The 22,661-nt window shown below is 38.0% G+C and overlaps 1 protein-coding gene across 1 annotated transcript; it reads left to right on the forward strand.

Annotated features, from left to right (window-relative positions):
- Positions 1 to 2,837: 2,837 nt before the first annotated feature.
- On the forward strand, positions 2,838 to 22,308 carry vps54 (VPS54 subunit of GARP complex). The gene is made up of 23 exons (XM_088609897.1): positions 2,838 to 2,982; positions 6,147 to 6,315; positions 6,684 to 6,925; positions 7,274 to 7,358; positions 7,487 to 7,521; positions 7,648 to 7,779; positions 8,151 to 8,536; positions 9,472 to 9,598; positions 9,781 to 9,888; positions 10,423 to 10,478; positions 11,072 to 11,168; positions 11,263 to 11,603; positions 12,305 to 12,434; positions 14,990 to 15,171; positions 15,955 to 16,067; positions 16,682 to 16,745; positions 17,774 to 17,879; positions 18,174 to 18,261; positions 18,805 to 18,926; positions 19,445 to 19,525; positions 19,726 to 19,833; positions 20,028 to 20,122; positions 20,320 to 22,308. The coding sequence occupies exons 2-23, from the start codon at positions 6,177 to 6,179 to the stop codon at positions 20,423 to 20,425; spliced, it is 2,943 nt and encodes a 980-aa protein (XP_088466023.1). The 5' UTR covers positions 2,838 to 2,982; positions 6,147 to 6,176; the 3' UTR covers positions 20,426 to 22,308.
- The last annotated feature ends 353 nt before the right edge of the window (positions 22,309 to 22,661 follow it).

Below are 22,661 nucleotides of genomic sequence, written 5' to 3' on the forward strand. Positions count from 1 at the left end.
TGTTTTAACCCCACAACTCTAATGACTGAAATATGTTTAACCTCACAGGATTGTTTTTTGTGCTACCAAAATGAGCATCTTGCAATCATAGGTTTGTTCCAAGCTGAAAAGAGAAGAAAAGAAACAGCGTTTTGGCTGTGGAGTCTTCTTCAGGTGTGCAGTGTGAAGGCTTCACAGCCAAAACATTTCATTTCTTTTCTTCTCTTTTCATCATGGAATAAACCTTTACTTGTTCTTTTGCAGCCTACGCATGCCGACGCAGCAAATTAATTAACCTGGTGCTTTTTTTTCCCCATCTTCCTACAGTACCTTGTGCTCATATGTGGTTTAATGCATCTATGAGTGGCACAGCAGGCAGGAGTTCAGAGCGCATGAAAAAGTGAGCCATCTTCCTGTATTTAAACAAGCAGTCAGTCTACAGTGTCTATCAGCATATTGATGTCTGCCGTCTTTCTCAGATCAAGTCAACTTAAATATCCTCTACTAACAGAGGGCTCTAAACAGTCTCACCCTCTCCATTATTAATTTACACTACTCCCATCAAATATGTTTCAAGGTGTAAAAGTAACAGACTCTGGAATTTTTTTCATCCCTACTGCTGCTCAAACAATGTCATGTAATTCTTTTATCTCCGATAACTCTATTATTCTATCTTCTTTGTTGGCAATGTTTCCTGTCCTTGTTGTATTTTTACTGCTCCGCGAAACAAATCGAATTCTTGTAAAAGAAGAAAAGGCAGCACGACCCACTGCCATTGTCGCATCATAACAACAGTCCTCGGTGGGTGTAAGCTGCGGAGAGTATCCCCAGGGCTACAGTGCAACTAACTGCTGAACAGCCTCTTTCTCTGGCCTGGGCCCCGCAGTTGGAACTGGAGAGGGGAGTGTGCCTTGGTGTAATGTTTCCACACATCTCTCAGGTTGCACTCAGTCCTGTCCAATAAATCTATGGTAATATACCAGCTCCAAAGAATAAGGACCATCTACCTAGCAACAGACTGTGTTAGCATCAAATTTTCCCAGACGAGGTTCATATGTGTCTCGAGATATTTTAGTTGGTTGCATGGGGGGGACTCTATTACTCACTTCCATGCACATGCTGTCTCCTAGCTTCTACCACAGAGACCGTGCATGTAGAACAGTCCTTCAGCATGGGTAATAGTTGATAATCCAGTTCATTTCTAACAGTGCTCCTCCACCATTTTGAGTCAGGGAGCCAGATTTGACAACGAATATGTCTGAAAGTCCTGTTGAACTTCAGAATGCACAATCAAATCATTGAGTTTTTGGGGCAGTCTGACCTGTACAGTACTTGTTTCACTGCAGAAATCCTGTTACATACTGCCACCCTGTGGGGGAGATTGGACAATATTTTTGTATTTTTTTCACCCTATTTAATTCAAAGGGTGACTACCAAATGAAACAAGAATATTATCTATAGTCGGTTCACTGCTTTCATGTTAAGATTTGCCGTCCACAAAAGAAGAACAAGAAAAGGATGTAATATTGGAAAGAGCAGAAACATTTACTTTTGCTCCTAATGCTGTTGCACAAATGGATCTTTATGTGCAACAGACTATCCATACTGACAGAAACAGGAACCCCCTTTCAAATGTAGAGACATTCAGACTGGCAGGTGCTGCATAGTTCTCTTGAGGAGAACAAGATGGAGCTCCTCGCCTTCTCTGGACAGAGCACTCCTCAGATTTCAGTCCTGCAGAAGAGAAACTGTTCTGTCCCTCACACAACCTCCACTGATTGAAATCCTACTAGAAGACACGGTAAGCAAAACCATGCAAAAACGTAGGCCAATTTGCAGTGGACTAAATGTCTTTTGGTGGGAATTACAAATAGTTTGGCAAATACATTATTATATTGAGCCACTTATGGCAGTGATATTTAAATTCAACACTATAGGTCAGCTAGCCATACCTTCTAGAGGTTTTGATTGCTTTACACAAAAATAAAGCAGTCTGCATTTTTTTCTCAATTTTCTTGCTTTATGGCAGCCACCCTTTCACAAATGTTGTGTAATGAAGCTGTTTGTTTACATACAATAATTATGTCAAACTAAACACTAAACTGATACACATACACTGTTCCAGAGGTGCCTCGCCTCAGACTTGAGGAACTCTGAGACTTTCCAGACATATCCATAGAAACAACTTTGAAATGGGCTTATCTAAACACAAGTGAATGTAAAGTCAATACCTGCACAATCCTATGTTATTTTGGTTTTTTTTTTCAACGTTTTAAAGTGGGTGTCTTTGTTGAGAGAGTTTTCCTGGACATAATGTCTTGAAAACCCTTTGCCCAACTATATTAAACCTACATTTATTGAAGCTGGTTCTGAGAACCAAAGACATATTCCAGGGGCTCACCAGATACAGATCAGAAAACACTTCATTTAAAGTCTAAGACTCAGTTATCACTTTTACTTTAATTGCAATGGCTTAATTAGTCTACAAGGGAACTAGGGTACCTACAGGTTTTGGTTTTTCATATGTTACACGAAGATGATAACGCTAATAGAAACAATCTAAATTAAGAGTTCCGAAACTGGAGGTTTGAAACAGTTATTTAGTCATTGGAAGTTAGTACTCCTAAGATGAATACCCTGTGAAAATCGTTATATTAAACAATAGTAACTGAATTTAAGTTCCAGTGGATTTCACGCCACCTTTTAATAGTTCATTGTTAATACCAACGGCTTGAAATAAGACATCTCTCTTTGATTTTGAACAGGAAGGCTCGGTTGTCAAACAAGCCTTCTTCCAAGGTTCACCAAACAGCAGGATTTGGGAACCACCGGCTGCCCTCCGCTCGCTCTGACACTGTGGAAGAGGCAGGCCCGGCCCCCGCCCCCGCCCCCGCGCGGTGCATTGTGGGCACGGTGCCGGCTGTCGCCTTGTTGTTGTCTGATGACTGTGATGGTGGACAGGGGGGTTTGCGGAGTTTGGAGCTGCTGTGTTTCATACGACAGGTACCCGTACGAGAGTTTACTATCTGGTTAAGCAGGCTCTGAGCGTAACTCTGCGCCAGTGGCAAGCGGTGCTGGAATACATGAAGGCTGTCAGACGCCAGTCCCTCTCCAGTGGTCTCGGCAGCGGAGGCTTTACTACGTGTAAATACAGGAATATCCAGCTGGCAGGAAGCTAGGCCTCAGCCAGGTGTACTGTACTGTACCTGGGCGGGTTGTGCTTGAGCGGATTGTATGAATGGAGCTTGGCGTCTAACATGTCCGGAGAGAGAGCGATCCCCCTGCGAGGAGGGGAACGGGGCTGGCCGAGCCAGAGCCTGTCGCAAAGTCGTGGCGACGCGACAGTGATGGAGCCCCCAGTTCCTTCAGTATTTCGTGATTTAGTTTGGGACTCGAGTGCACGAGTACGGGTCGCCGGTAGCGGCGAGGGGGTTTCTCAGTTCGGGTTGTGTGCGCGGCTGGCGAAATATCCAGAGCACCAGATGGCAAACGTTTTATGGAAAATGAAACGTTTTCTGGGCTTTTTTAGCAAGTAAGCTCTCATAAAGCAGTAGTAACCTGTTCAGAGAGATATATCTCCGTGTTCAGACAAATCAGGTTCTTTTTCCATCAAGGTGTAAATATTTCAGACTTTCACGACGTGTGCTACAGCACCACAAGCGGAGGTGCAGGTTTTTTAATTGAATATTGATACAATCATTTGCAAACTATAAATGGATTCTAAACCTAAAAGAAGTACTGGATTTATGCTGTAGATCACATTCACGTTATTTTATATGCGATCTTTTTTTGTGTGTGTTTACTCTGCTGGTCAGCGGTGTCCCTGTATCAGAGATGATGTGTGAGCCACATTAGGTTATGACTTATACTGCATGTTTAACTGCAGTCTTTAATGTTTAGTAAGCAGTAATTGTGCCCGAGAGTGGTTATAAGGATACCCCGCCTTCTCTGTGTATAGACCTTTAACTTTCTATAGCGAATTTGAATATTATGCTTGGTCTGGGTGTCATTATGGGTGCAACATTCGAAAGATTACAAATGGTGATACAGTACCATTGGATAGAAGGGTTCCTGGATATGATAACTGAGTAGTTAAATAGGGATGTGAAAATTAAAGCAGGTCTGTGGAGCTAGTTGGACCAAACCATGACAGACCTAGGTTTCAGACGAGATGTGCATTTCCTTATTTTGTACTTGCTCTTAGTAGGCCAGCCCTTCATGTCCCACTCAGACTCTTTTCTCTACACATGCTCAGAAAATCTGCTAAAAAAAAACAACAAAAACAGTTGCCTTCCAAGAATTTTGTTCTTTTAATTCTTGATAAAATGGAAGGGAGTTTCCAATGACAAATAACAAGAGCATAGTATTCTGAACTTCTATCTCAATCACTTCACCACCTCCTACCTGCCACCTACCAGAAAACCACTACCTTTTCTTAAAGATCTTACTCCTGCCTTAAAACAGAAGAGGTCAAGATTCAATTCTCATTAGTACTGTTGTTAGTACAACTAATGTGCCTGTTCTAGAATTGTATCCATCTCTAGTATTATGATGCTTAGTTCTTTTTTTAACAAAAAAAAATTAATTGAAAAAAGTATTTTGTTGTACAATTTGAAACGGGTCTAATTTTTTGGAGGGCCTTTGATGCAGTTAAACATATGTACTGTGCACTTTAATCATACTTTATTTAATACTATCTGAAAGCCTGAGTGATGTTTCAGTTCAGAATGTTACAGTACAAATTCAATTGGGTTTTTGCAGCATTCCTGAATTTGCTTTTTACTACATTGGTGGAGGTTTTTCGGTGCAGTCTTGCACAAGACAGCAGAGAATACAGAGCTGCTTCTGTAGGAGATATCTTTACTAATACCATACATTTATATTATTTGGAAAGTGGCAAAATAATTGTAAATATATATTTACTGTAATGGCAGTTAACTTTTTGTTATATAATATTAACATCACAGCATGAAGGAAAGGCAGTATTAACATATGAATGATGAGTGATGTGATAGAGACCTCTCCGTTCTATATGACTGGGGAAAAAGAGAAGTGTTGTCTTATAAGAATTTCAGGGAGATCTTTTTGAATATTTTCCTAACAACCTTATAGTTACCTTTTGTGGAAAACAAATCATTCTGGGAACTGTCAAATATTTTCACAGTAAGTATTTAATATTTGATAGCGCCTTACCAGTTTATGATGTGAAATCAGATGGAGATGTCGTAAGTTGATTTGGTAGATAGTTTTCATCACCTCTGAGAGCCGTGATCTAGCTTCTTAGCTACGTACTACTGAAAACAACCTCAACACTAAATCTACTAACATGTTTGCTGGCTGGCTGAAGAGGAGAGATATTGATACCTACTAATCATTCTGCCAAAGCAGTATGGAAGCACTCTTGGATTACTCTTGTGCTTCTGGTGGATCTTATTAGTTATTTTTTTATTGTTTATTGGCCTAGCAGACACTCTCGTCCAGGCAGCTTGCATTGCATACAATGTTTACATTATGTACATATTTTTAAAATGAATTGCCTGCATATAATTTAATATTCAGGCTAAATAGAGATTTTCTGTCTGTGCATTTTTATGTAGAGCGGTGCCATTCTGATAACATTACTTAAATAATTAGTGTGTTTATTTAAAAAGACCTTGAAACAACTTTCATGTTTGCTTTTGCTTTTTGGTTTTGATCTTTTGGAAGACTGTGGTCCGTTCCAGTCTCTGAGGAAGTGTTAAAATGAAAGTAGAGAACAAGCCCGTACATTGCACACTCATGTGACAACAGTTGCACTTTCATTTCTGTCTTATTATAACTTCTGTACCAGTGAGGAAAAAACAGTCCAAATTCTTGGATGTGTCAATTTATATATAATTGAGAGTTTTTGGAATTCAGCATCACAAACATGTAAGCAAATTTATTTTACTATGTTGTTAAACAGAGAATTCAGGGGCTAAGTGAGAACTTTTTCATATTGTCGTTGTTCAAAGTTAGAGACAATACATTAAGCAGGCGCCAAGGCGTTTTTTGTTCATGATATTAAACCACATTATAAGCCCGGGGTGTTTCTGTTATGAGCACTGTTATGTTAATTTTTGTCTTTCAGTTTGGTGTCTTACAGATTGAGTGGAACTGCTTAACATCTTATTGGTCTCTTGTTACAGCTCGCCTCCTTCCTGAGGTGTCCTTATGCAATGGCTTCAAGCCACAGTTCCTCACCAGTGCCTCATTCCAGCAGCAGTGATGGTGTCTTTAAGAAAGAGAGGGACTCTTCTGCAAAACACTATAAGCTTGTCCGGTCACTACCCGATGTTTGTCCAAAGGAGCCCACAGGTAGGATAGCAGGTATCAATGGATATGTTCAAGCTGGGGCATTGTCATGTGTAATTACTTTGTTCTTATGCTGTGTTATCAGTTCATATAATGTGTTCTTTTTGTATTCAAACCTTTGATTTAGAATAAAGATCACCAATTAAACACCATCATTGTATGTAAACATTGGGTGTTAAGAGACTCTTAGCCAAAGTAATTACTCAATTACCTTCTATGCATCCCATAAAAAATGCTTTTGAATATATTTTGCACTGATGAGATGGGGGCTCATCTTGTCTAAATCTGGACTTTATATCAGTGCTGTCAGCACCCTTCCAAGGCTGACCCACTTTCGGAATTTTTTTTTCCTTCCCCATGTGACTTTACAGGGGGTGTGCGCAGCGTCTGTGATGGCCCATCTGTTGTAGCTGATCAACACAGGTGGACTGTTTATAACTCAAAAGTCAATCTTCCGGCGGCATTAAATGATCCGCGGCTGGCTAAAAGGGAATCGGACTTCTTCACAAAAACATGGGGTCTGGACTTCGTGGAAACTGAAGTTATGCCTTCCTTCTACCTCCCAAATATCACAAAGGAACACTTTGCATCCTACCTTCAAGAGACCACGCAGGTATTCTCCAGTGTTAATGCAGTTAGACAGGCTGCTGATGAGTACTTAATGCTCCTTTCCATAAAATAGTGTGGCAGCATAATGTCAGAGTTTGAAGAAGTTTGAATACTTTGGTTCTTATCCTCATACAATATTGGCAACGTTTTTTACAGTAATGCTGCAGTGCAGAACTTTTAAGATTAAAATTGTAGGAGTGTGGAAATGTATAGATATCAGGAAGAAATGGTACTATCTATGATTTTTTTAAATCCATTTGCAAATACCACTTTGCTTTATTTTTTAACAGTTTCTATATTTATCAAAAACTATCAACAAATGTAAACGTTATTAAATGTTTTGCTTTCTAAGCGAGAAAAAATCCATGAAAAATGCAAGAATATCTGTCCAACCAAGGATGAACTTGGCGCAGTCTCCAATCTTACAAATAACCATGGTATGATGGCATTTTACTCTTCTCCCTACTCCTGTCACTTTCAATCTAATCGTCTTTAGAGTAGGAGAATATGCGTGTACTTGTAAAGCTTGAAAATTGTTTATTTTTGTATTACATTTTTTTTACAGATAAGTCCAGGACAGACCTAGAGCAAGTACCCAAGGTAAGAAATGACTGTACAGCACTTTGTGACCATAGAGTTCTGTTGAATAATGTATTCAAGGTAAAGGGTGTTGCCCATGAATTAATTCTCTTTTTCTGTCTGTCTTATGTTATTTAAACTCGACAGATTTTCTTGAAGCCAGACTTTGCCCTGGATGACCCCTCAACGTTTAATGCGGTTTTACCTTGGTCACATTTCAGTGGTGCAGGGGGAAAGGGTAGCCGTGATGTAGCCTCCTCACGGTTACTTCAAGAGAAGGTGAACTTATGACTTTCACTTGGAGGGCTTAGTTAAAGGCATGGTTGACCCTGTAGTTCCCTGAACTGGTATCTTTTTTTGGGTCTTAATGATTCTCATAAACTGTCATGTGCCCCTTGTCATTTCTAAATTCTTTTAGAAATGCATCATTTGTAAATTATTTTTCTTTTTTTTTAAATCTGTACTACTTCAATACATAAAAGTGAATAACCAAAGATTGTTTTACCCACCTGTAATACATATATCCACAGTGCTGATACTGGATGTGATGGCATGCAGAATGTTATATTTTCATAGCAAGTAAACGATGCTTTAGTCATTTCACACATCAAGGCTGTTTGATTTGAAAAACCTGCTTGTTTGTCTTCTAGTTGAGCCACTACCTGGATGTGGTGGAGGTGAATATTGCACACCAGATCTCCTTACGTTCCGAAGCCTTCTTCCACGCAATGACCTCTCAGCACGAGCTGCAGGACTACCTCAGGAAAACCTCCCAGGCTGTTAAAGTGCTGCGGGAGAAAACGGCTCAGATCGACAAGGTCATGTGTGAGGGGTCCCTGCACATACTGAGACAGGCGCTGACGCGCAACAACTGCGTCAAGCTTTACAACAAGATGAAGCTTATGGCCACTGTGCACCAGACTCAGCCCACTGTGCAGCTATTGCTCTCCACCTCGGAGTTTGTGGGGGCTCTGGAGCTGATTGCAACCACGCAGGAGGTGCTGCAGCAGGAGCTCCAGGGTATTCACAGCTTCAGGTTGGTTAGCCATGCTAACAGTTCCCAAACTTTTTGCTCCCAAATCATTTTCATTTCTTAAAGCTGGGGTTGTACATTGAATTATTTTCTCAGAGATTTCATTAAAAATATTAGTCGTTTTAAATGTGTGGGAGTTGGAAAAGTAGTCGTCCACAAAATTAACTCTGTACGAAGATTTGTAGTTCATTGTATGACACTGAATTTAGTCTCTGGGCTAATTCATATGTTTTTACACTAAATAAAGAATGTGAGAATGTTGTCATTGTGAATTTAGTGAAAAATAATGAAGGTTAGATATTGGTTTACAAAAAAAGACAGATTTACAAAGCTGTGAAGTAGTGAAACCCCTTGATAGTTTTAGATATTACATTTTAAATATTATATCTTCTTACTGCCTGGGCTGTGGAACAAATTGCTGACACAGTTTGGTGGATTCTTCTTCCCTGCAATGTCAGATCAGTAATGGATCCTTTTTACAAAATATCTTACCTTCTTGAAACTTTTTTTAGTGGTAATTGGCACTCAGTTCAGCTGTTTGAAAGCTGTACATATTACAGCCACATGGTGGCAGTATGAGGCGTAATCTCTGAAGCATTTTCAGAGGATGAGGCAGGACACCGCAGGCATGCTAATGTTTTCTGTCCAGATGTTTTTTCAGAGGTAATAAAAATAATTCAGAATGCAGTAAGTGTACTTAATGCTGAAAAGAAGATTCATTGCCATCTAGGATTACATGTGCAAACAAGGCTAACTCGCTTTGGCTTGTGAACTTAAAAACTTTTCCAGTCTCTATAACCACCCTCATATTGCTGAGACTTTTCCTTTCTTTTTTCTCTAATAAAGTATTTTTTATATTGCATAGAAGCTGTTGAGTGGGTCATACCATAACACTGTTGCATTATTGTTATGCATTAAATTCAATTTTCATGCCACAGGCATCTAGGCTCCCAGCTCTGTGAACTGGAAAAGCTAATAGATAAGATGATGATAGCTGATTTCACCACCTATGCGAGAAGTGACCTCAACAGACCACTCGAAGATGAAGGTCAAGTGTTGGAAAAGGTATGAGGACAGCATTGTCTTTTTCTTTCTCCATCATCTTAAGGAGAATGAAATAAAAAGCTTTTAGGGATCTGCTTTCATTTAAGATTCGATTTAACATTTGAGATTTTAATAAAGCTCTAACCATGATTGTAAGTTAATTTTTATGGTTTTTGTAAACACTTTTTATTTGTCCTTTAAAGGATAGGCTTGAGTCTTTGGTGTTTGGACTACTGAGACAGAGAAAACTCGATTTCTTAGAGATCTACAGTGAAGAAATGATTATTGCTGCAAAGAACACTGTTAAACAGGTGGGTAATATAGATGGCAAATTTGAATAAATTTAGTGTGCAACCAAGGCCATTTCTGGTGTGGTTCTGAATCATACCATGGAATTTAAGCATTCTGGAATAGGCATAGTAATTATGAATGACAGATACTGTAAAAGCAAGTTTCTGCTCTGGTACTTATAACTCCTAATATATGGTTAGTCACCCATTAAGTGCTTATTCACTTAATGCCCTATGCCACAGCAATGAAAATATTAATACATATTACATTTTTTTGCACACCTGTAATATTTTATGTAGTTTCAATAAAAATTGATTTTATCTATATACCTAATGCTAGGACTCTATACTCTTGAGTGTAGTGCTTATACTTGAGTGTGGTTGTTACTTATTATATCTTGCTGAAGATTTTATTGTAAGGATGATAAACTACTTGTGGTCTCAGAGGTATTGAGCGATGCGGTAATACACAGAATTATTTCTCATAACCATGCTCTTGCTAATTACTTTTATTAATGTAATTTAATTTGTACTTTGAAATATTTTCTCCCACAGTGTGTTGTCAGCACAGTATCACAAATTGAAGAAATAGACACAGAAGTTGTTGTAAAGTGAGTAAACGTACTTGAAAGCAAAAAAACGTTAAAGACAATGTTTATCAGATGATAGGAAAATGAAATATATGGTCTTCACTGTGACATCATCCTCTTTCATAATGAAATGAATATAAATCATTAAATTACTAGGATTTCTATATGAGGAAAAACACTAAAACTGCACATTCTGATTTGTGGACTATTAAGCTTGAATTTTCTTTTCTGTGTTCTGTTTTTTTGTATCTCAGAGTTTACACTGATACTCATTTTAAAGTAGAGGTCTTTGAGATGTATAAGTGGTTATGCTCTCATGACAATGACATCTTAATTATTTTAGCATGTTAAGCTAAAGACTGTTTAGAGCTAGAACCTGCAGTTTCTTTACTGTCTCTTCCAATATGAATTTTAAGTTAAAATGTTACTTCTATGCAGCATAGGTCTAGTAAAAAATAAATTCAGACTACATTATCCCCAGTTTCTGTTTACATTACTTTTAAGAAGTGTATAAATTAATTGTGACTTTCAAGAGGTCCGTATGTGAATAGTGACTTTCATGTCAGAGCACATATCCTAAATTTTTCATATTTCTTTTGCTTTGCATTTAAAAGGCTTGCGGATCAGATGAGGCTGATGACTTTTCCACAGTGGTTTGAGCTTCTGAAATACATATTTGCCAACTTTATACTTTTTCTGAAAAGAATAAAGGTAGGGTGACTTTAATATTTCATGAAAAGTGATACATTGCGACATATATGAAAATAAATTATTAATTCTCCCTTCTTTTATTTTGTCCCGCTAGGCAACGTTAAGTGTCATCAGAAATGTTGTCCTCAAAGTATTAGATGGGAACCAGAAGAGCAGGCTGTCTGACTGCACTTTGGCAGAGGGAAACCCAGGAAAAAATTTCTATAAGGACCCGGAAGTTGCTTACCTGACTTATGAAGGCAGGTTTATAAGCGATGCTTTCGCTGAAGTGGAGCAGCCCAGCACTGGAGTTGACACCAAGAACCAAAGGACTTCCTGCCTTCGGAATGAGCTGTGCGGTAGTGACTCTGCTTCAGAGCAGGAGTGCACCACGGAGTCCTCTTCCAGCAGGGAAAAAACATCCTCCTCAGTTACTGCGGGTGGAGTGGAGATACCGTACGTTCATCGCCACTCTAGAACCGCGTTTATTCCATAATGGCTATACAACATCTAGCCTTTGCATTACCATGAAATGAATGTCAATTTTTATATAGTAAAAATAACAGTTCTGCACATAGTCCACCTTAGGAAATCTAAATGCTGCTCTTTGATACTTCAGCTTTTACTTCTTTGAGTGATTACTTTAATGTTTTATTCCCATACTGAAAGCAGCTTGGGCAGCACAGTGACATAGTAGTTAGTGCTGCTATGTCACAGCAGGGAGGTCTTGGGTTCCCTTCCAGTCTCCGATATTTATGTGTATGAATTTTGCAGTTCTCCCCTTGTTTGTGTGGGTCTTACACAAACACAGTACACCAGTTTCAGTCATTCACTGAAGACTTTAGGTCTTCTCAATGAGATATGTAAAAATTCTATACTTATGTTAGTTCTTAGTCTCAGTCAGAAGTGTCCTTTGAATAACTGTTTTGAACCAACTACTGTATACAAACATCATGATAGTAATAACTTGATAGTAGTAACTTCTCTTTCATGTAACATAATGTAAGTGTTGATGAGAAGTTAACAGTCACCTGCAGTGAACCTTTTTCCAAGTTTAGCACCAGCTGTGTGTTTGGTTGTTGGTACTTGAAAAGGCAGGGACAGCAGGGTTTTTTGTTTTTGCATGCACTGTTTATTGTATTTGTCTTTTTTTCAAGGGTTAACGAGGACATGATGCTGACAGACCTTGAACTCGGCCGAGTGGCCAATAATATTCAGGAGCTGCTGTACAACGCCTCTGATGTGTGCCACGACCGCTGTGTCAAGTTCCTCATGGCTAGAGCAAAGGTGAGCTTAAACAGATGGATACTTATCAGAGCCTTTTGTTCTTCACTTTGATGTGCAGGGCTTGACATTTCGGTTGAGGCAGGAGGTCATCTTTTTCACCACTGTCTTGTTTGTGAGGGTGGTAATGGGTGAGTGTTGGGTTAGAAATGGGCATACCTTGATTTCATACATTTAGGCTTTAGTAATATAGTGTTCAGGAACCATTTTGTGCTTCTACATTTTGAAGCTCATTAACATTTTACATTGCTAACTTTTTGAAGTAACTGCCTTTTGTGTATTTTGTCATATATGAAATTTTAACAACAAATCAGCATGAGGCGGGTAGTACTACAAGCATTTTTGTGTCATTGGTGAAAGGAAAGCTTTTTAGGATACATTTGTTAGAGGATAAATGGCAGCATGCTGTGGGATTACAAAGCCAGATTTCAGTGACACTGCAAAAGCCCTCTAATGTTGTGCTAAGAGCTGCTGGAAGTGCTGTTGCCAGGCGCCTTTTGTAGAGTTTTGTAGATATCTGTTCCATGTTTTTTAAGCTAACATAATAAGTTAGAAAATATAAGTTTGCTTACTTAAAAATGAATGTCCAGAAGTTTCTGTAATTATATTTTTGAGTTTTCATTATTACCAAGAGATGTTTTTTCACAAACTTATTTTTTTCTTCATATTTTTATTATTGGTACAGCCACACACATAGTTGTCTAGTTCTGTCAATATGAATAGAATGGAATGCATCATTGTCTCTGCACCACACAGGTGGTAAAAAGCGCTTCATCTTGGTATTAATATACTATATTATTTTACATATTTATCCATTCTTATTAGTGGGTGGTGTATGTTTATACTTTAAAACTATAAAACAATCAAAGCCATGAAGCATATAAGCACTAAAGACGTTGTCACTGTGAACAAAGCCATTGTTTCAGTTATTATAGATAGTTGCAGACTTGCTGCATATTGGAAAGGTTAACTGGAAAGGCAACAGTTAATTTAGTAAGTAGGATAAAAAATATTAGCTCACACCAAATTCTGGCAAACCTGGCTTATGGACTTCCTTACAATGTGCTGGTTGCCTTTGAAGAATTGTTAACTTTTTTTTAGAGTTGCCTATTTTGAATGTCTTCTTTGCAAATGTGTCTTTTTTAAATTCTGCACACGCTTCCTTGAAGGTTCACATCATTAAATGCAAGTGCTTTGTTCCCAGATTTGCACCAAAGGCCTTGTTGACATGCTCATGAACAGCTTTTGCCTCATGCTTCTGGAATAGTGTAGTTCACCTCGGAGGATCTTGGAACTGAAATAGGTTTTTCTACAGAAGTGAATACGTTTTTTTCTTCATCTTTTCATTTGTGTATGCTGCATTCTCCTTAGATGAACATTAGTGCCTGCCTTCTTTTTTCTAATAGACGTGAAAAAAGCAGTACAAACATGTTTGGTAATAAACTCCCGCTGTGATATGAGTATGAGATCTGGTGCCCATATGCTTTGATGCTGTGCTTTTGGCTCCATGGTTTCTAGTTTTCTTTCCTCAGGGTAGTTGAGATTTGACTTCCTCCTAATAAAATTGATGTTGTATGGTAATATGAGATGAAGGCCAGATGAACCATACTGTGAAGAATAAATAACTCAAGCCTATTGGAGGGATGGATCAACCCCTAGGTGTTAGGTGACCCTGTTTTGTAAAAGAATGAGCACTAAAATAAGTATATTAGTTAAGAATGCAAATCCATCCAGTTATTGGCTACATCTCCTGATATTGAAAAATTGTGAAAAGCTTTTTAAAGGATCATCTAGAATTTTTTTTTTCCAGCACAAGTGTTTGATCCACAGAATGTAACAGAGCTAACTGCCTGTTTCCCAGCTCTAGAAGATGAGCTGTTGGCCTTACAATCCAATTTTTCATCTCATTGTTCTCTTTCTTCAGGTTTCCTAATTAGCTGTATGATTTTGTTGTAAAACATGAGATGGAGATGAACAGACTCTTCAACTGGCGTTCTTTGTCCTATGTATAAGACAAAATTAAATTCTCCATTCTTACTTTCCTATTGCATATGTTCATTGAGGCAGTGCAGTGTGATTATAGATTAGTCATAAGAATCCTGTATGTTCTGTTACTGATTCAAATTAGGACCCTATTTTTAAAGTAAACATTTAATTTATTATTCTTAGAAACTGAATAGTATGTATACTCCATGGACATGAAATTAACTAAATGTTCTGGAAGGACCAACTCCTCCACAGAGTTTTTGTTTCTGGAAGAAGGCCAATATGTACCTACAGTATGTATTTCTGAACTTTGTATTGATCTTGATCTTTTTTTTTCTATCTCTGATCCCTCAGCAGGTTACAATTGTTTTTTAAGCCTGGGTGCTCACCTGGCTAGGATTTCTGATTAACACTTTTTTATTTGTTTTTTACATTTAGCTGAGAGCTATGGGAGTCCAGTCAGACTAATCCCACCCTACCAACTGTGGGATTACTGCCATCAGTCCCAGAGCTGAGGAGCCAGTGAAGAGGCCCTCTTGAACTTTTTTCCTTTTTTTTTTTTTCTCCCCCAGGATGGGTCGTTGGAGAAGCTGAGCTCATCTGAGTTTGTGGCATTGTCGCAGGCTGTGGAGAGGTTCGTGCAGGAGACAGAGGAGCTCTGTGGCAGGAGGAGTATGTCCCTCAGGGGGGCGCTGCAAAGCCAAGCCAACCGTTTTGTCAATCGGTTCCACGAGGAGCGCAAAACCAAGCTGAGGTACTCGCTGTCAACGTCTAGAAGGGAGGCAGTTGGTTTGAGTGGTTTTGGCAGTGCTTAGTACCTGGAAGCACAAGCCATCAGTTCAGTTCTGTACATTATTGTACTTGCTTACTTCCTCTGTTGTCCCATATGGGAAAGTTTCGTTGAAGGCAGGTAAAAGACATAACACAAAATACGATAGATGAACGCCTTAACAAATAAGAAACATATTGTACATTACATGCATAAGATCAGAATAACAGATGAGCATCTAAAGTAATCTTCACCAATTAGAATAAAACAAAAAATTGGGTCATCAGGATGTGAGAGAAGATTTGTGCATGACGAAACAATATCTAAAGTAAAATATTCAATCGGCTGCTCAGATTAAGCAGGTTAATAGCCATAAAAATAAAGGATAACTTAGTTCTGTTGTGCTTAAATCTCTGTAGTCTTAATTGACGACTGGAATAAAAGGAGCTCACAATCACTAGGCAAGGGGTGGTCATGAAAGTCAGTGATTATATTGGCCTTCCGAACTGTTTGTTTGATATAGATGTCTGTCAGCTGTCGCTGCTGTGCACAGTTAATTTTGCAGCTACCTTCACTATCCCGCTCTGTCTGTTTTATAGGCTTTCTCTGTAATGAAGAATTAATCTTACCTCCACTCAAGTCCCTGCATCCAAACTTTCTTTTATGTGACAACTGCATGGGGCTGATCCTGCTGAAAAGCAGCCTTATGGGAGCCTGTCTCTCCTCCACAGATCATTGGTTTAATGTTCTCTATTTTCTTGCCTGCAGTCTTCTGCTTGATAATGAAAGGTGGAAGCAGGCTGAAGTTCCTGCAGAGTTTCAGGATCTGGTTAACTCCATTGCAGATGGACGGATAACATTACCAGATAAGAAACAAACTGGTATGGTATTTTCAAGACTTTCATGCATACAGTATGTGCATGGACACTCCAGTTGTAGATGTGAAATGAACCTTTCTTGCCTGTCTTTTAAACAATTATATGTGAGGTGTTAATGTTGATCTAAAAAAGAATGGACATAGACACAATATCCTTGGAATTCTCAAATTCCATGCGTTGACTACACTGTCCATTGCTTAATCCTAAACCTGAGATTGCACCAATAGCAGGTATTTCATTTTTCCAATTAAATAATCTTATTTATCTCAATATAAAAACTATGAGTGACGGGGCTGTTTTATTCCAAGACCTTTGAGCCAAGAAAAACATGACTCTTTATAGATCTCATTATTATCTCAACACTATTTTAGAGGGCTGTTCAGCACTTTTATATCCCTTATGTGTTATTACACGGTCGGATCTGCTCTTCACCCCAGTAGTTCTGTAAAATGAACGTTAGGGAAAATTTTATGTGCTTTTCTTATCTCTAAAAAGCTTACTATTTATTAACTTTAGTTAATGCATGGAAGGCCGGAATATTGTTTAGTCTGTCGCTTTGCATGTTTTGCTTGGTAATCAGGTCACAACCACCGGCAATAACTTTCTTTTTGTCACAGGTGCAGAGGAGCGGAAACCAAGTGATTACTTAAGTGTTGATGGCCAGAAGTATCCCGTTGTCGGGCAAGTCTTACCTGTCTTGTTTAGTTAAATTGCAAATATAAGTGATTTAACTTTCGTTCATTTTGTATACTGCATCTTTTATTTGTTTTTAAAAAGTAGTGTATATAAAAGATGACAGATGAACCACTATTTGGTCTGGGTTTGCTGTTGTCAGCTCCTTCCTCTCGCTCACGCAAAGCTAGTCGGCTTGACATCCTTCACTGCCCCCCGATTTGCTTACGAGGTAAAAAAAAGAGCCATTTCTGTTTAGCGCCTTAGTTCACAGAGGAAAAAAAAAACAAAATAGTTGTAAAACATTTAACTATTAAATTAGCCAAAGCTAAAAATATATTTATTGTTCCTTTACTTGTGGTTATTAACCTTGTTCAAGCACAGGCTATAGGAATAATTCCTTTCCCAATGAATACAAAATTAGATTGGATAAATATATTTGTATATACATTTGCATATTTATCATTATAAATGCATTGAGTACAAATTTGTTATCCTATTTACTGCCATGGCATTTTTTTCTGTTATGTATTTCTTTTTAAAAAATAAGAAGTTTTACTCATTTTGTATCTGTACAGGGTGGTTGTTGTCTTGGTATTCTATGGTTCATCCAAAACGCAGTGACTTTTAGACTCCATTGCTGTACATTACTCGAGCTGGTGCAGGAAGGGAAGTGTTCTGTATGAAGATGAGCCCCAGACAAATAGCCCATGATTCTATGCAGTGAAGTGCAACCCTTAGCAAGGACCTGTTGATGCTCTGCTCTCTGAAATCAGAAATTAGTACTGCAACAGTGTCACAACTGTACTCTATTTCCACCACATCCTAGAAAGCAGACGGACAAAGTCTATTAAAGATCACCGCTGAGATCAATTTTAAGCAGATCTGTGTTTTCCTTTACTGAGGTTCATTGCAACATGTGTTATTCAGAAGAACCTTATTATAATACATGAAAGGGCTTCCAGGCTTTTATGATAACCAAGAAAAGAGCCTACATGCTTTATCTACTAATGAGTTGCTTTTCTTTCAATTGGCAGGACTGTGTTACTGTTGATAAGAATTTTCCTCGAATACTGCCAGTGTGTGAATGACATACCCTCCATTACTACAGACATGCTCATTCGCCTGTCAGATTTACTAAAGGTTTGTTGAAAGAATTAATTTATGTTTTTATGTTTTACTGTGTGAAATCATTGCAGAGCACAGTGACGGAACTCTTTTTAGTTGAGCTCTTTATATTAGTATGTGTACCTTGAGTGTCATTGAACTAAATTTTAATAACATTGAATTTTCATTTTACTGAAGTAGATAATATACTTTGAAAATCTGCAGATGTATCCAATCATATAACGCATCAATTTAAGAAAACATCTTTAAACGAGATGCTTACCTGAAGTACTGATACATAATCCTTTTTTTTGTGTGCTTTTTTCCCAGCATTTCAACTCCCGGTGCTGCCAGTTGGTTCTAGGGGCAGGGGCTTTACAGGTGGTGGGTTTGAAGACAATAACCACAAAAAACCTGGGTAAGGTTTGGCAGTCTTGAACAACAAAAGTGTAAAGTATGCTGTTCATATCTGTTATTGCTAAAGTTTCTGATTATGGATCCCTTTACAACTGATGTCAGTTTCTTGCCTGTAGAAATCTAGTATTAGATGTTTGTAGCTTGTTTACTTTTTAACAGTGCAGAAGTCATTGCTCTTCTGAACAAGCTGCTGCTGTGCAATGTCCCTTAGTCTGTCAGAGAGTTATCTCTAATTCAAAACCATTTTCAGTTCACATGTTCACAGCTGAATAACAAAACACCATATTTACAGATGTTTTCAGGGAGCAAAATAATTAAAAATCCCCTTCATCACTGCTGACTGTCTCTAAATGGAACTAATGTGAGGTAGCTTTCGGACAGTGCACAAGGTAAAGTATAACCTCAAGATAGAGCCTCATGTATTTTTACTGATTTGGTCTTTGTAAGCTCTAAGGAGATCTGCACTATCATTTAAGTGCAAGACAGGTAGCTGTTTTAATTTATGAGCACCCATACTGACATGTTTCTAATTCTTTTTCTCTAGCTCTTGCATCCCGCTGTTTGCAGCTAATTGTACACTACATTCCCATCATCAGGGCTCATTTTGAAGCCAGGCTGCAGCCCAAACAGTACAGTATTCTCAGGCACTTTGACCACATCACCAAGGTGAGATGCAGCACAATTGCTGATGTGTTCTATACTCATCATCTTTAAGATGAAGAACATTTTTTTCTAATGGTCAGTTTTCATTGTTTTCTGTATAAACCAAGAGAACATATTTCTTAAGATCTCTGTGGATAAAGAATATTTCAAAGTGTGTTCTTGGTTGCTTTGAACACAAAGCATATGCTTTGTTTGATTCACTTAAATTGTTCATGCTAGTTTTTTTCACCTCTAATATCCATTTCCAGCAATCAACACAAAGTAAATTCTAGTTTGGTGGCAATTATGAGAATGCATGCAATTGTACTACAAAAGAATGTCTGCTGACTGTTTAATTTAACTTAGTTTTGTGATCACAAAATTAGAATGGGTATGTTGATTTTGGGATTTTCAAATGTTTATATTCCTGACCTTCATTATGCATTTCTTTTGTTGGGAAAGAAGAATCCAAATCTCATTTTGCTTGTAACTGTAAATGTGACCTTATTCTAAATGCTTTGTTGTTTTTTTTCCTGTTACAGGATTATAATGACCATATAGCTGAAATTTCAGCAAAACTTGTAGCAATCATGGATAGCCTGTTTGAAAAAGTTTTGTCCAAGGTAAGAAGGTATTCCTGCACCTTTTACAATTTTAGTAGTTATTTAGATGTTGCTAGTATTTACACAAAGATTGTGTAAATTGGGGAAGAAAACAGCTAAAGCTTGTAAGTTCACATTTAAAAGTAGTTTAAAAGCAAAAGTGTAGTGGTTCTGTTCAAGTGGACTGTAAAATAACTCAAGTTTTCTTTAATTCCTCCCAGTATGAAGTTAAGGCCCCAATGCCTTCAACCTGTTTCCGAAATGTGTGTAAACAGATGGCCAAAATGCATGAAGCTATATATGACCTTCTACCTGAAGGACAAACACAGGTGGGGCAGATGACTTTCTGGAACAAGATTTTTTTACGCTGATTAAAATATGTTTGTGGTATTGAAAGAGACATAATTGAAAAAAAAATTGTGGACATAAGCATGTTTTGTTAAAATATGATGTCCGTTTTCACTTTTCCGATGTGAAACAAGGATATTGGTAAAGGGAATTGATTGTGATCTTTTTTTTTAAGATGTTGTTCTTGAGGATAAATGCAAGCTTTAAACTCCATCTGAAGAGGCAGCTAGCACGGATCAATGTAGTAAATGATGGAGGACCTCAACATGGGTATGTGAATCCCATTAATTTTCTATGCTTTCCACGTGTCAAAACCTGTTATCGACCAATTGCCATTATTCATGTTTCCTTAAATAAGGACAACCAAACTAAGAAAATATTTGTACTTCTATTGATGAAGTTAATACTAGCAGCCATCTTGCCAGTGTGTGGTTTTATGAACGAAACTGTTTTTTCCCCTCCTGCAGGCTGGTTATGGTAGATATAGCTTTCTACACTGGGAATGTCCAAGCACTGAAGACACTTGAACACCTAGACTTAAACATGGCAGAGATATGGGAACAAAAGAGGTGATGGTGATCAGGTGGAAGAGTGAAACTTGCTCTTTGCATGTCAGGATGTACTTTTAATCTCATGACCTTTGTGTCCTGCAACTGGATTCCCAGCCAAGAGCCCTGCTGTAGCTGAGCCTGTTCGAGAAGGCTGATGGTGCAGTGACTGGGGGAGTGCCCCACGGTCACGATGGGAACTAAGCTATCCTGTGACGTGTTAAGACTCTTTAGAAAGACTCAGGTTTCTCTGGTCCAAATCCATGCTTGGATATGGCTGTGACATGGCTGAGGATGCGCTGAAGAGCTGTCATTAAGAAAATGACGCTGTGCATCTGTACTGCTGTGACTTTATCTCATGTGCAACTGACTCAAAACAAAATTGTGGTACAATTTCTAACAGAAGCTTTTAAATCCTACAATATGGTAAAATGACTATCTCATAACTTATTTTTTTACAGACCTTTCTAAAATCTTACTTTTAGATTTTGTTGCATTTAAGATGTATGTGTTTAACTGAGCAAAGTTAAAAACGGACAAGGTGACAGACGCCTGAAATGGTTACTTATGTGCACATGTAAAATAACCTGATGTAAATGTAAAAATTGTTAAATGAAACTCTTATATGAAATTTGTATAAATACTAGAGTTTATTTGAAGATTTTCTGTGATAATTTGGTCATGTACCTTCTGGTTTGGCAGAAGGACTTTAATTTGCAGTATCTGCTTATTTAGTAGACATTTTAAAGGATGGAGTTTTAAGTGTAATTTCTGTTTGCCTTTGTCTGCCCCTCTTTATACTCTGACATTGCATTGGAGCAGCTGTAAATACTAAGATCCTCAAACCAAATCAAATACACATCCTTTAAAATCCACTCCTGTAGCCAAATTTCTAACCTACTGTATACTGTACATGGCCCAGGTATATTTTCATTGACACTTGTGACCTTAATATCTGGTATATCTGTCCCACTATTTTTAGGTGGGTGTTTGAAATTGTCTAGTAGGTAAAAATGATTTTTAAAATTTAAGATGTATGGAATATAGCATACAGTATGACCAAAAGCCCTCACCTCAGAAAAAGCTGTCCCAGTGGATCATTGCATAGTGTCTGAAGTACAATCAGTGTAGTCTACAACACGAACAGACCTGTAACAGTGAAAAGGCCAGACAGCAAAGACCTGTCTGGCCTCCAGTGGAGAACAGATACTGGTGCCTTGCTGTTGTGGGATAGTACCACTTCCAACATCACTGGCCATGCAGTTAACCACTAGGTCATGTCACTAAGCCCCAGAGACAACAGGACATTTCTACAAAAATCATAGCCTCATTTGTTGTACTTATAAAAGCTCATGTGGCATGCTAACTGTATAAGTACAGATGCAAACTTGTATCAATGGTTCCATGTTGTGACTAGTACCAAAAGATGGATATACAATAGGAGAGGGTAAATCATTAGGTGAAATACAGACCTTTGCACATCTGTTTACTCTCCCATTTCCTTTGGTCATATGTGTATGTTAGTGTAGTGAAATACGAGTTCCCCCTGAAACAAGTATCACCTAGGTTTAAGAATACTGTCATTCTGAATAATGAAGTTGGTATTAGACAAAAGAATGTCATTCCTCATCGTGTATGAGGGGTTTTATATTATCTTTGAGTGACAGTGCTGTTTAATTAATCAATCATTGCTAAATATAAAGTGCCTACTTTTAAGTAAATATCAAAGACTATATTGACTTCTTCCAACAGTATATTTCCTGTCTGAGTGCCTAACAGTTTGCCCTGTAGTATGGAATGATCCCTAATTGCTGCACTGGCAGGTACGAAACCTTTTAACAGCATGCCTGAGTTTTAACTGTCCTGAAACCCAACAACTTTCTAAATAAAACATGGAATTACCTTGTTCCTGTTTTGTATCTTAAAGAAACTTGTCTTTTACATGTTTGAGTGGAAGTAAACTGCTGACTTGGATGAAGGTAAAAATACAAGCATCATCATAACTTATTTTTAATGGAACAGAGGGGAGGTCTTGAACACAAATAGAAGTTCATTTTCAATTCAAGTTTTAACCACTAAATAAATGAGTACCATGCCCAGTGATTAGAGTGTTTTGTGCAAGGAGCATATTCAGTTATTCCCACATTTTAGCAACAGGGTTATAAAGAATATCTGGATTTATCTTTCCTATACGGTTTTGTGTTGATTTCCATAATAAAATCATACCTATTCAAGGCTAAAAACAGTTTTTATAACATGCA

This window comes from Lepisosteus platostomus, chromosome 17 (assembly GCF_059453375.1).
Source record: "Lepisosteus platostomus isolate fLepPlt1 chromosome 17, fLepPlt1.hap1, whole genome shotgun sequence".
In the NCBI taxonomy this organism is placed as follows: domain Eukaryota; kingdom Metazoa; phylum Chordata; class Actinopteri; order Semionotiformes; family Lepisosteidae; genus Lepisosteus; species Lepisosteus platostomus.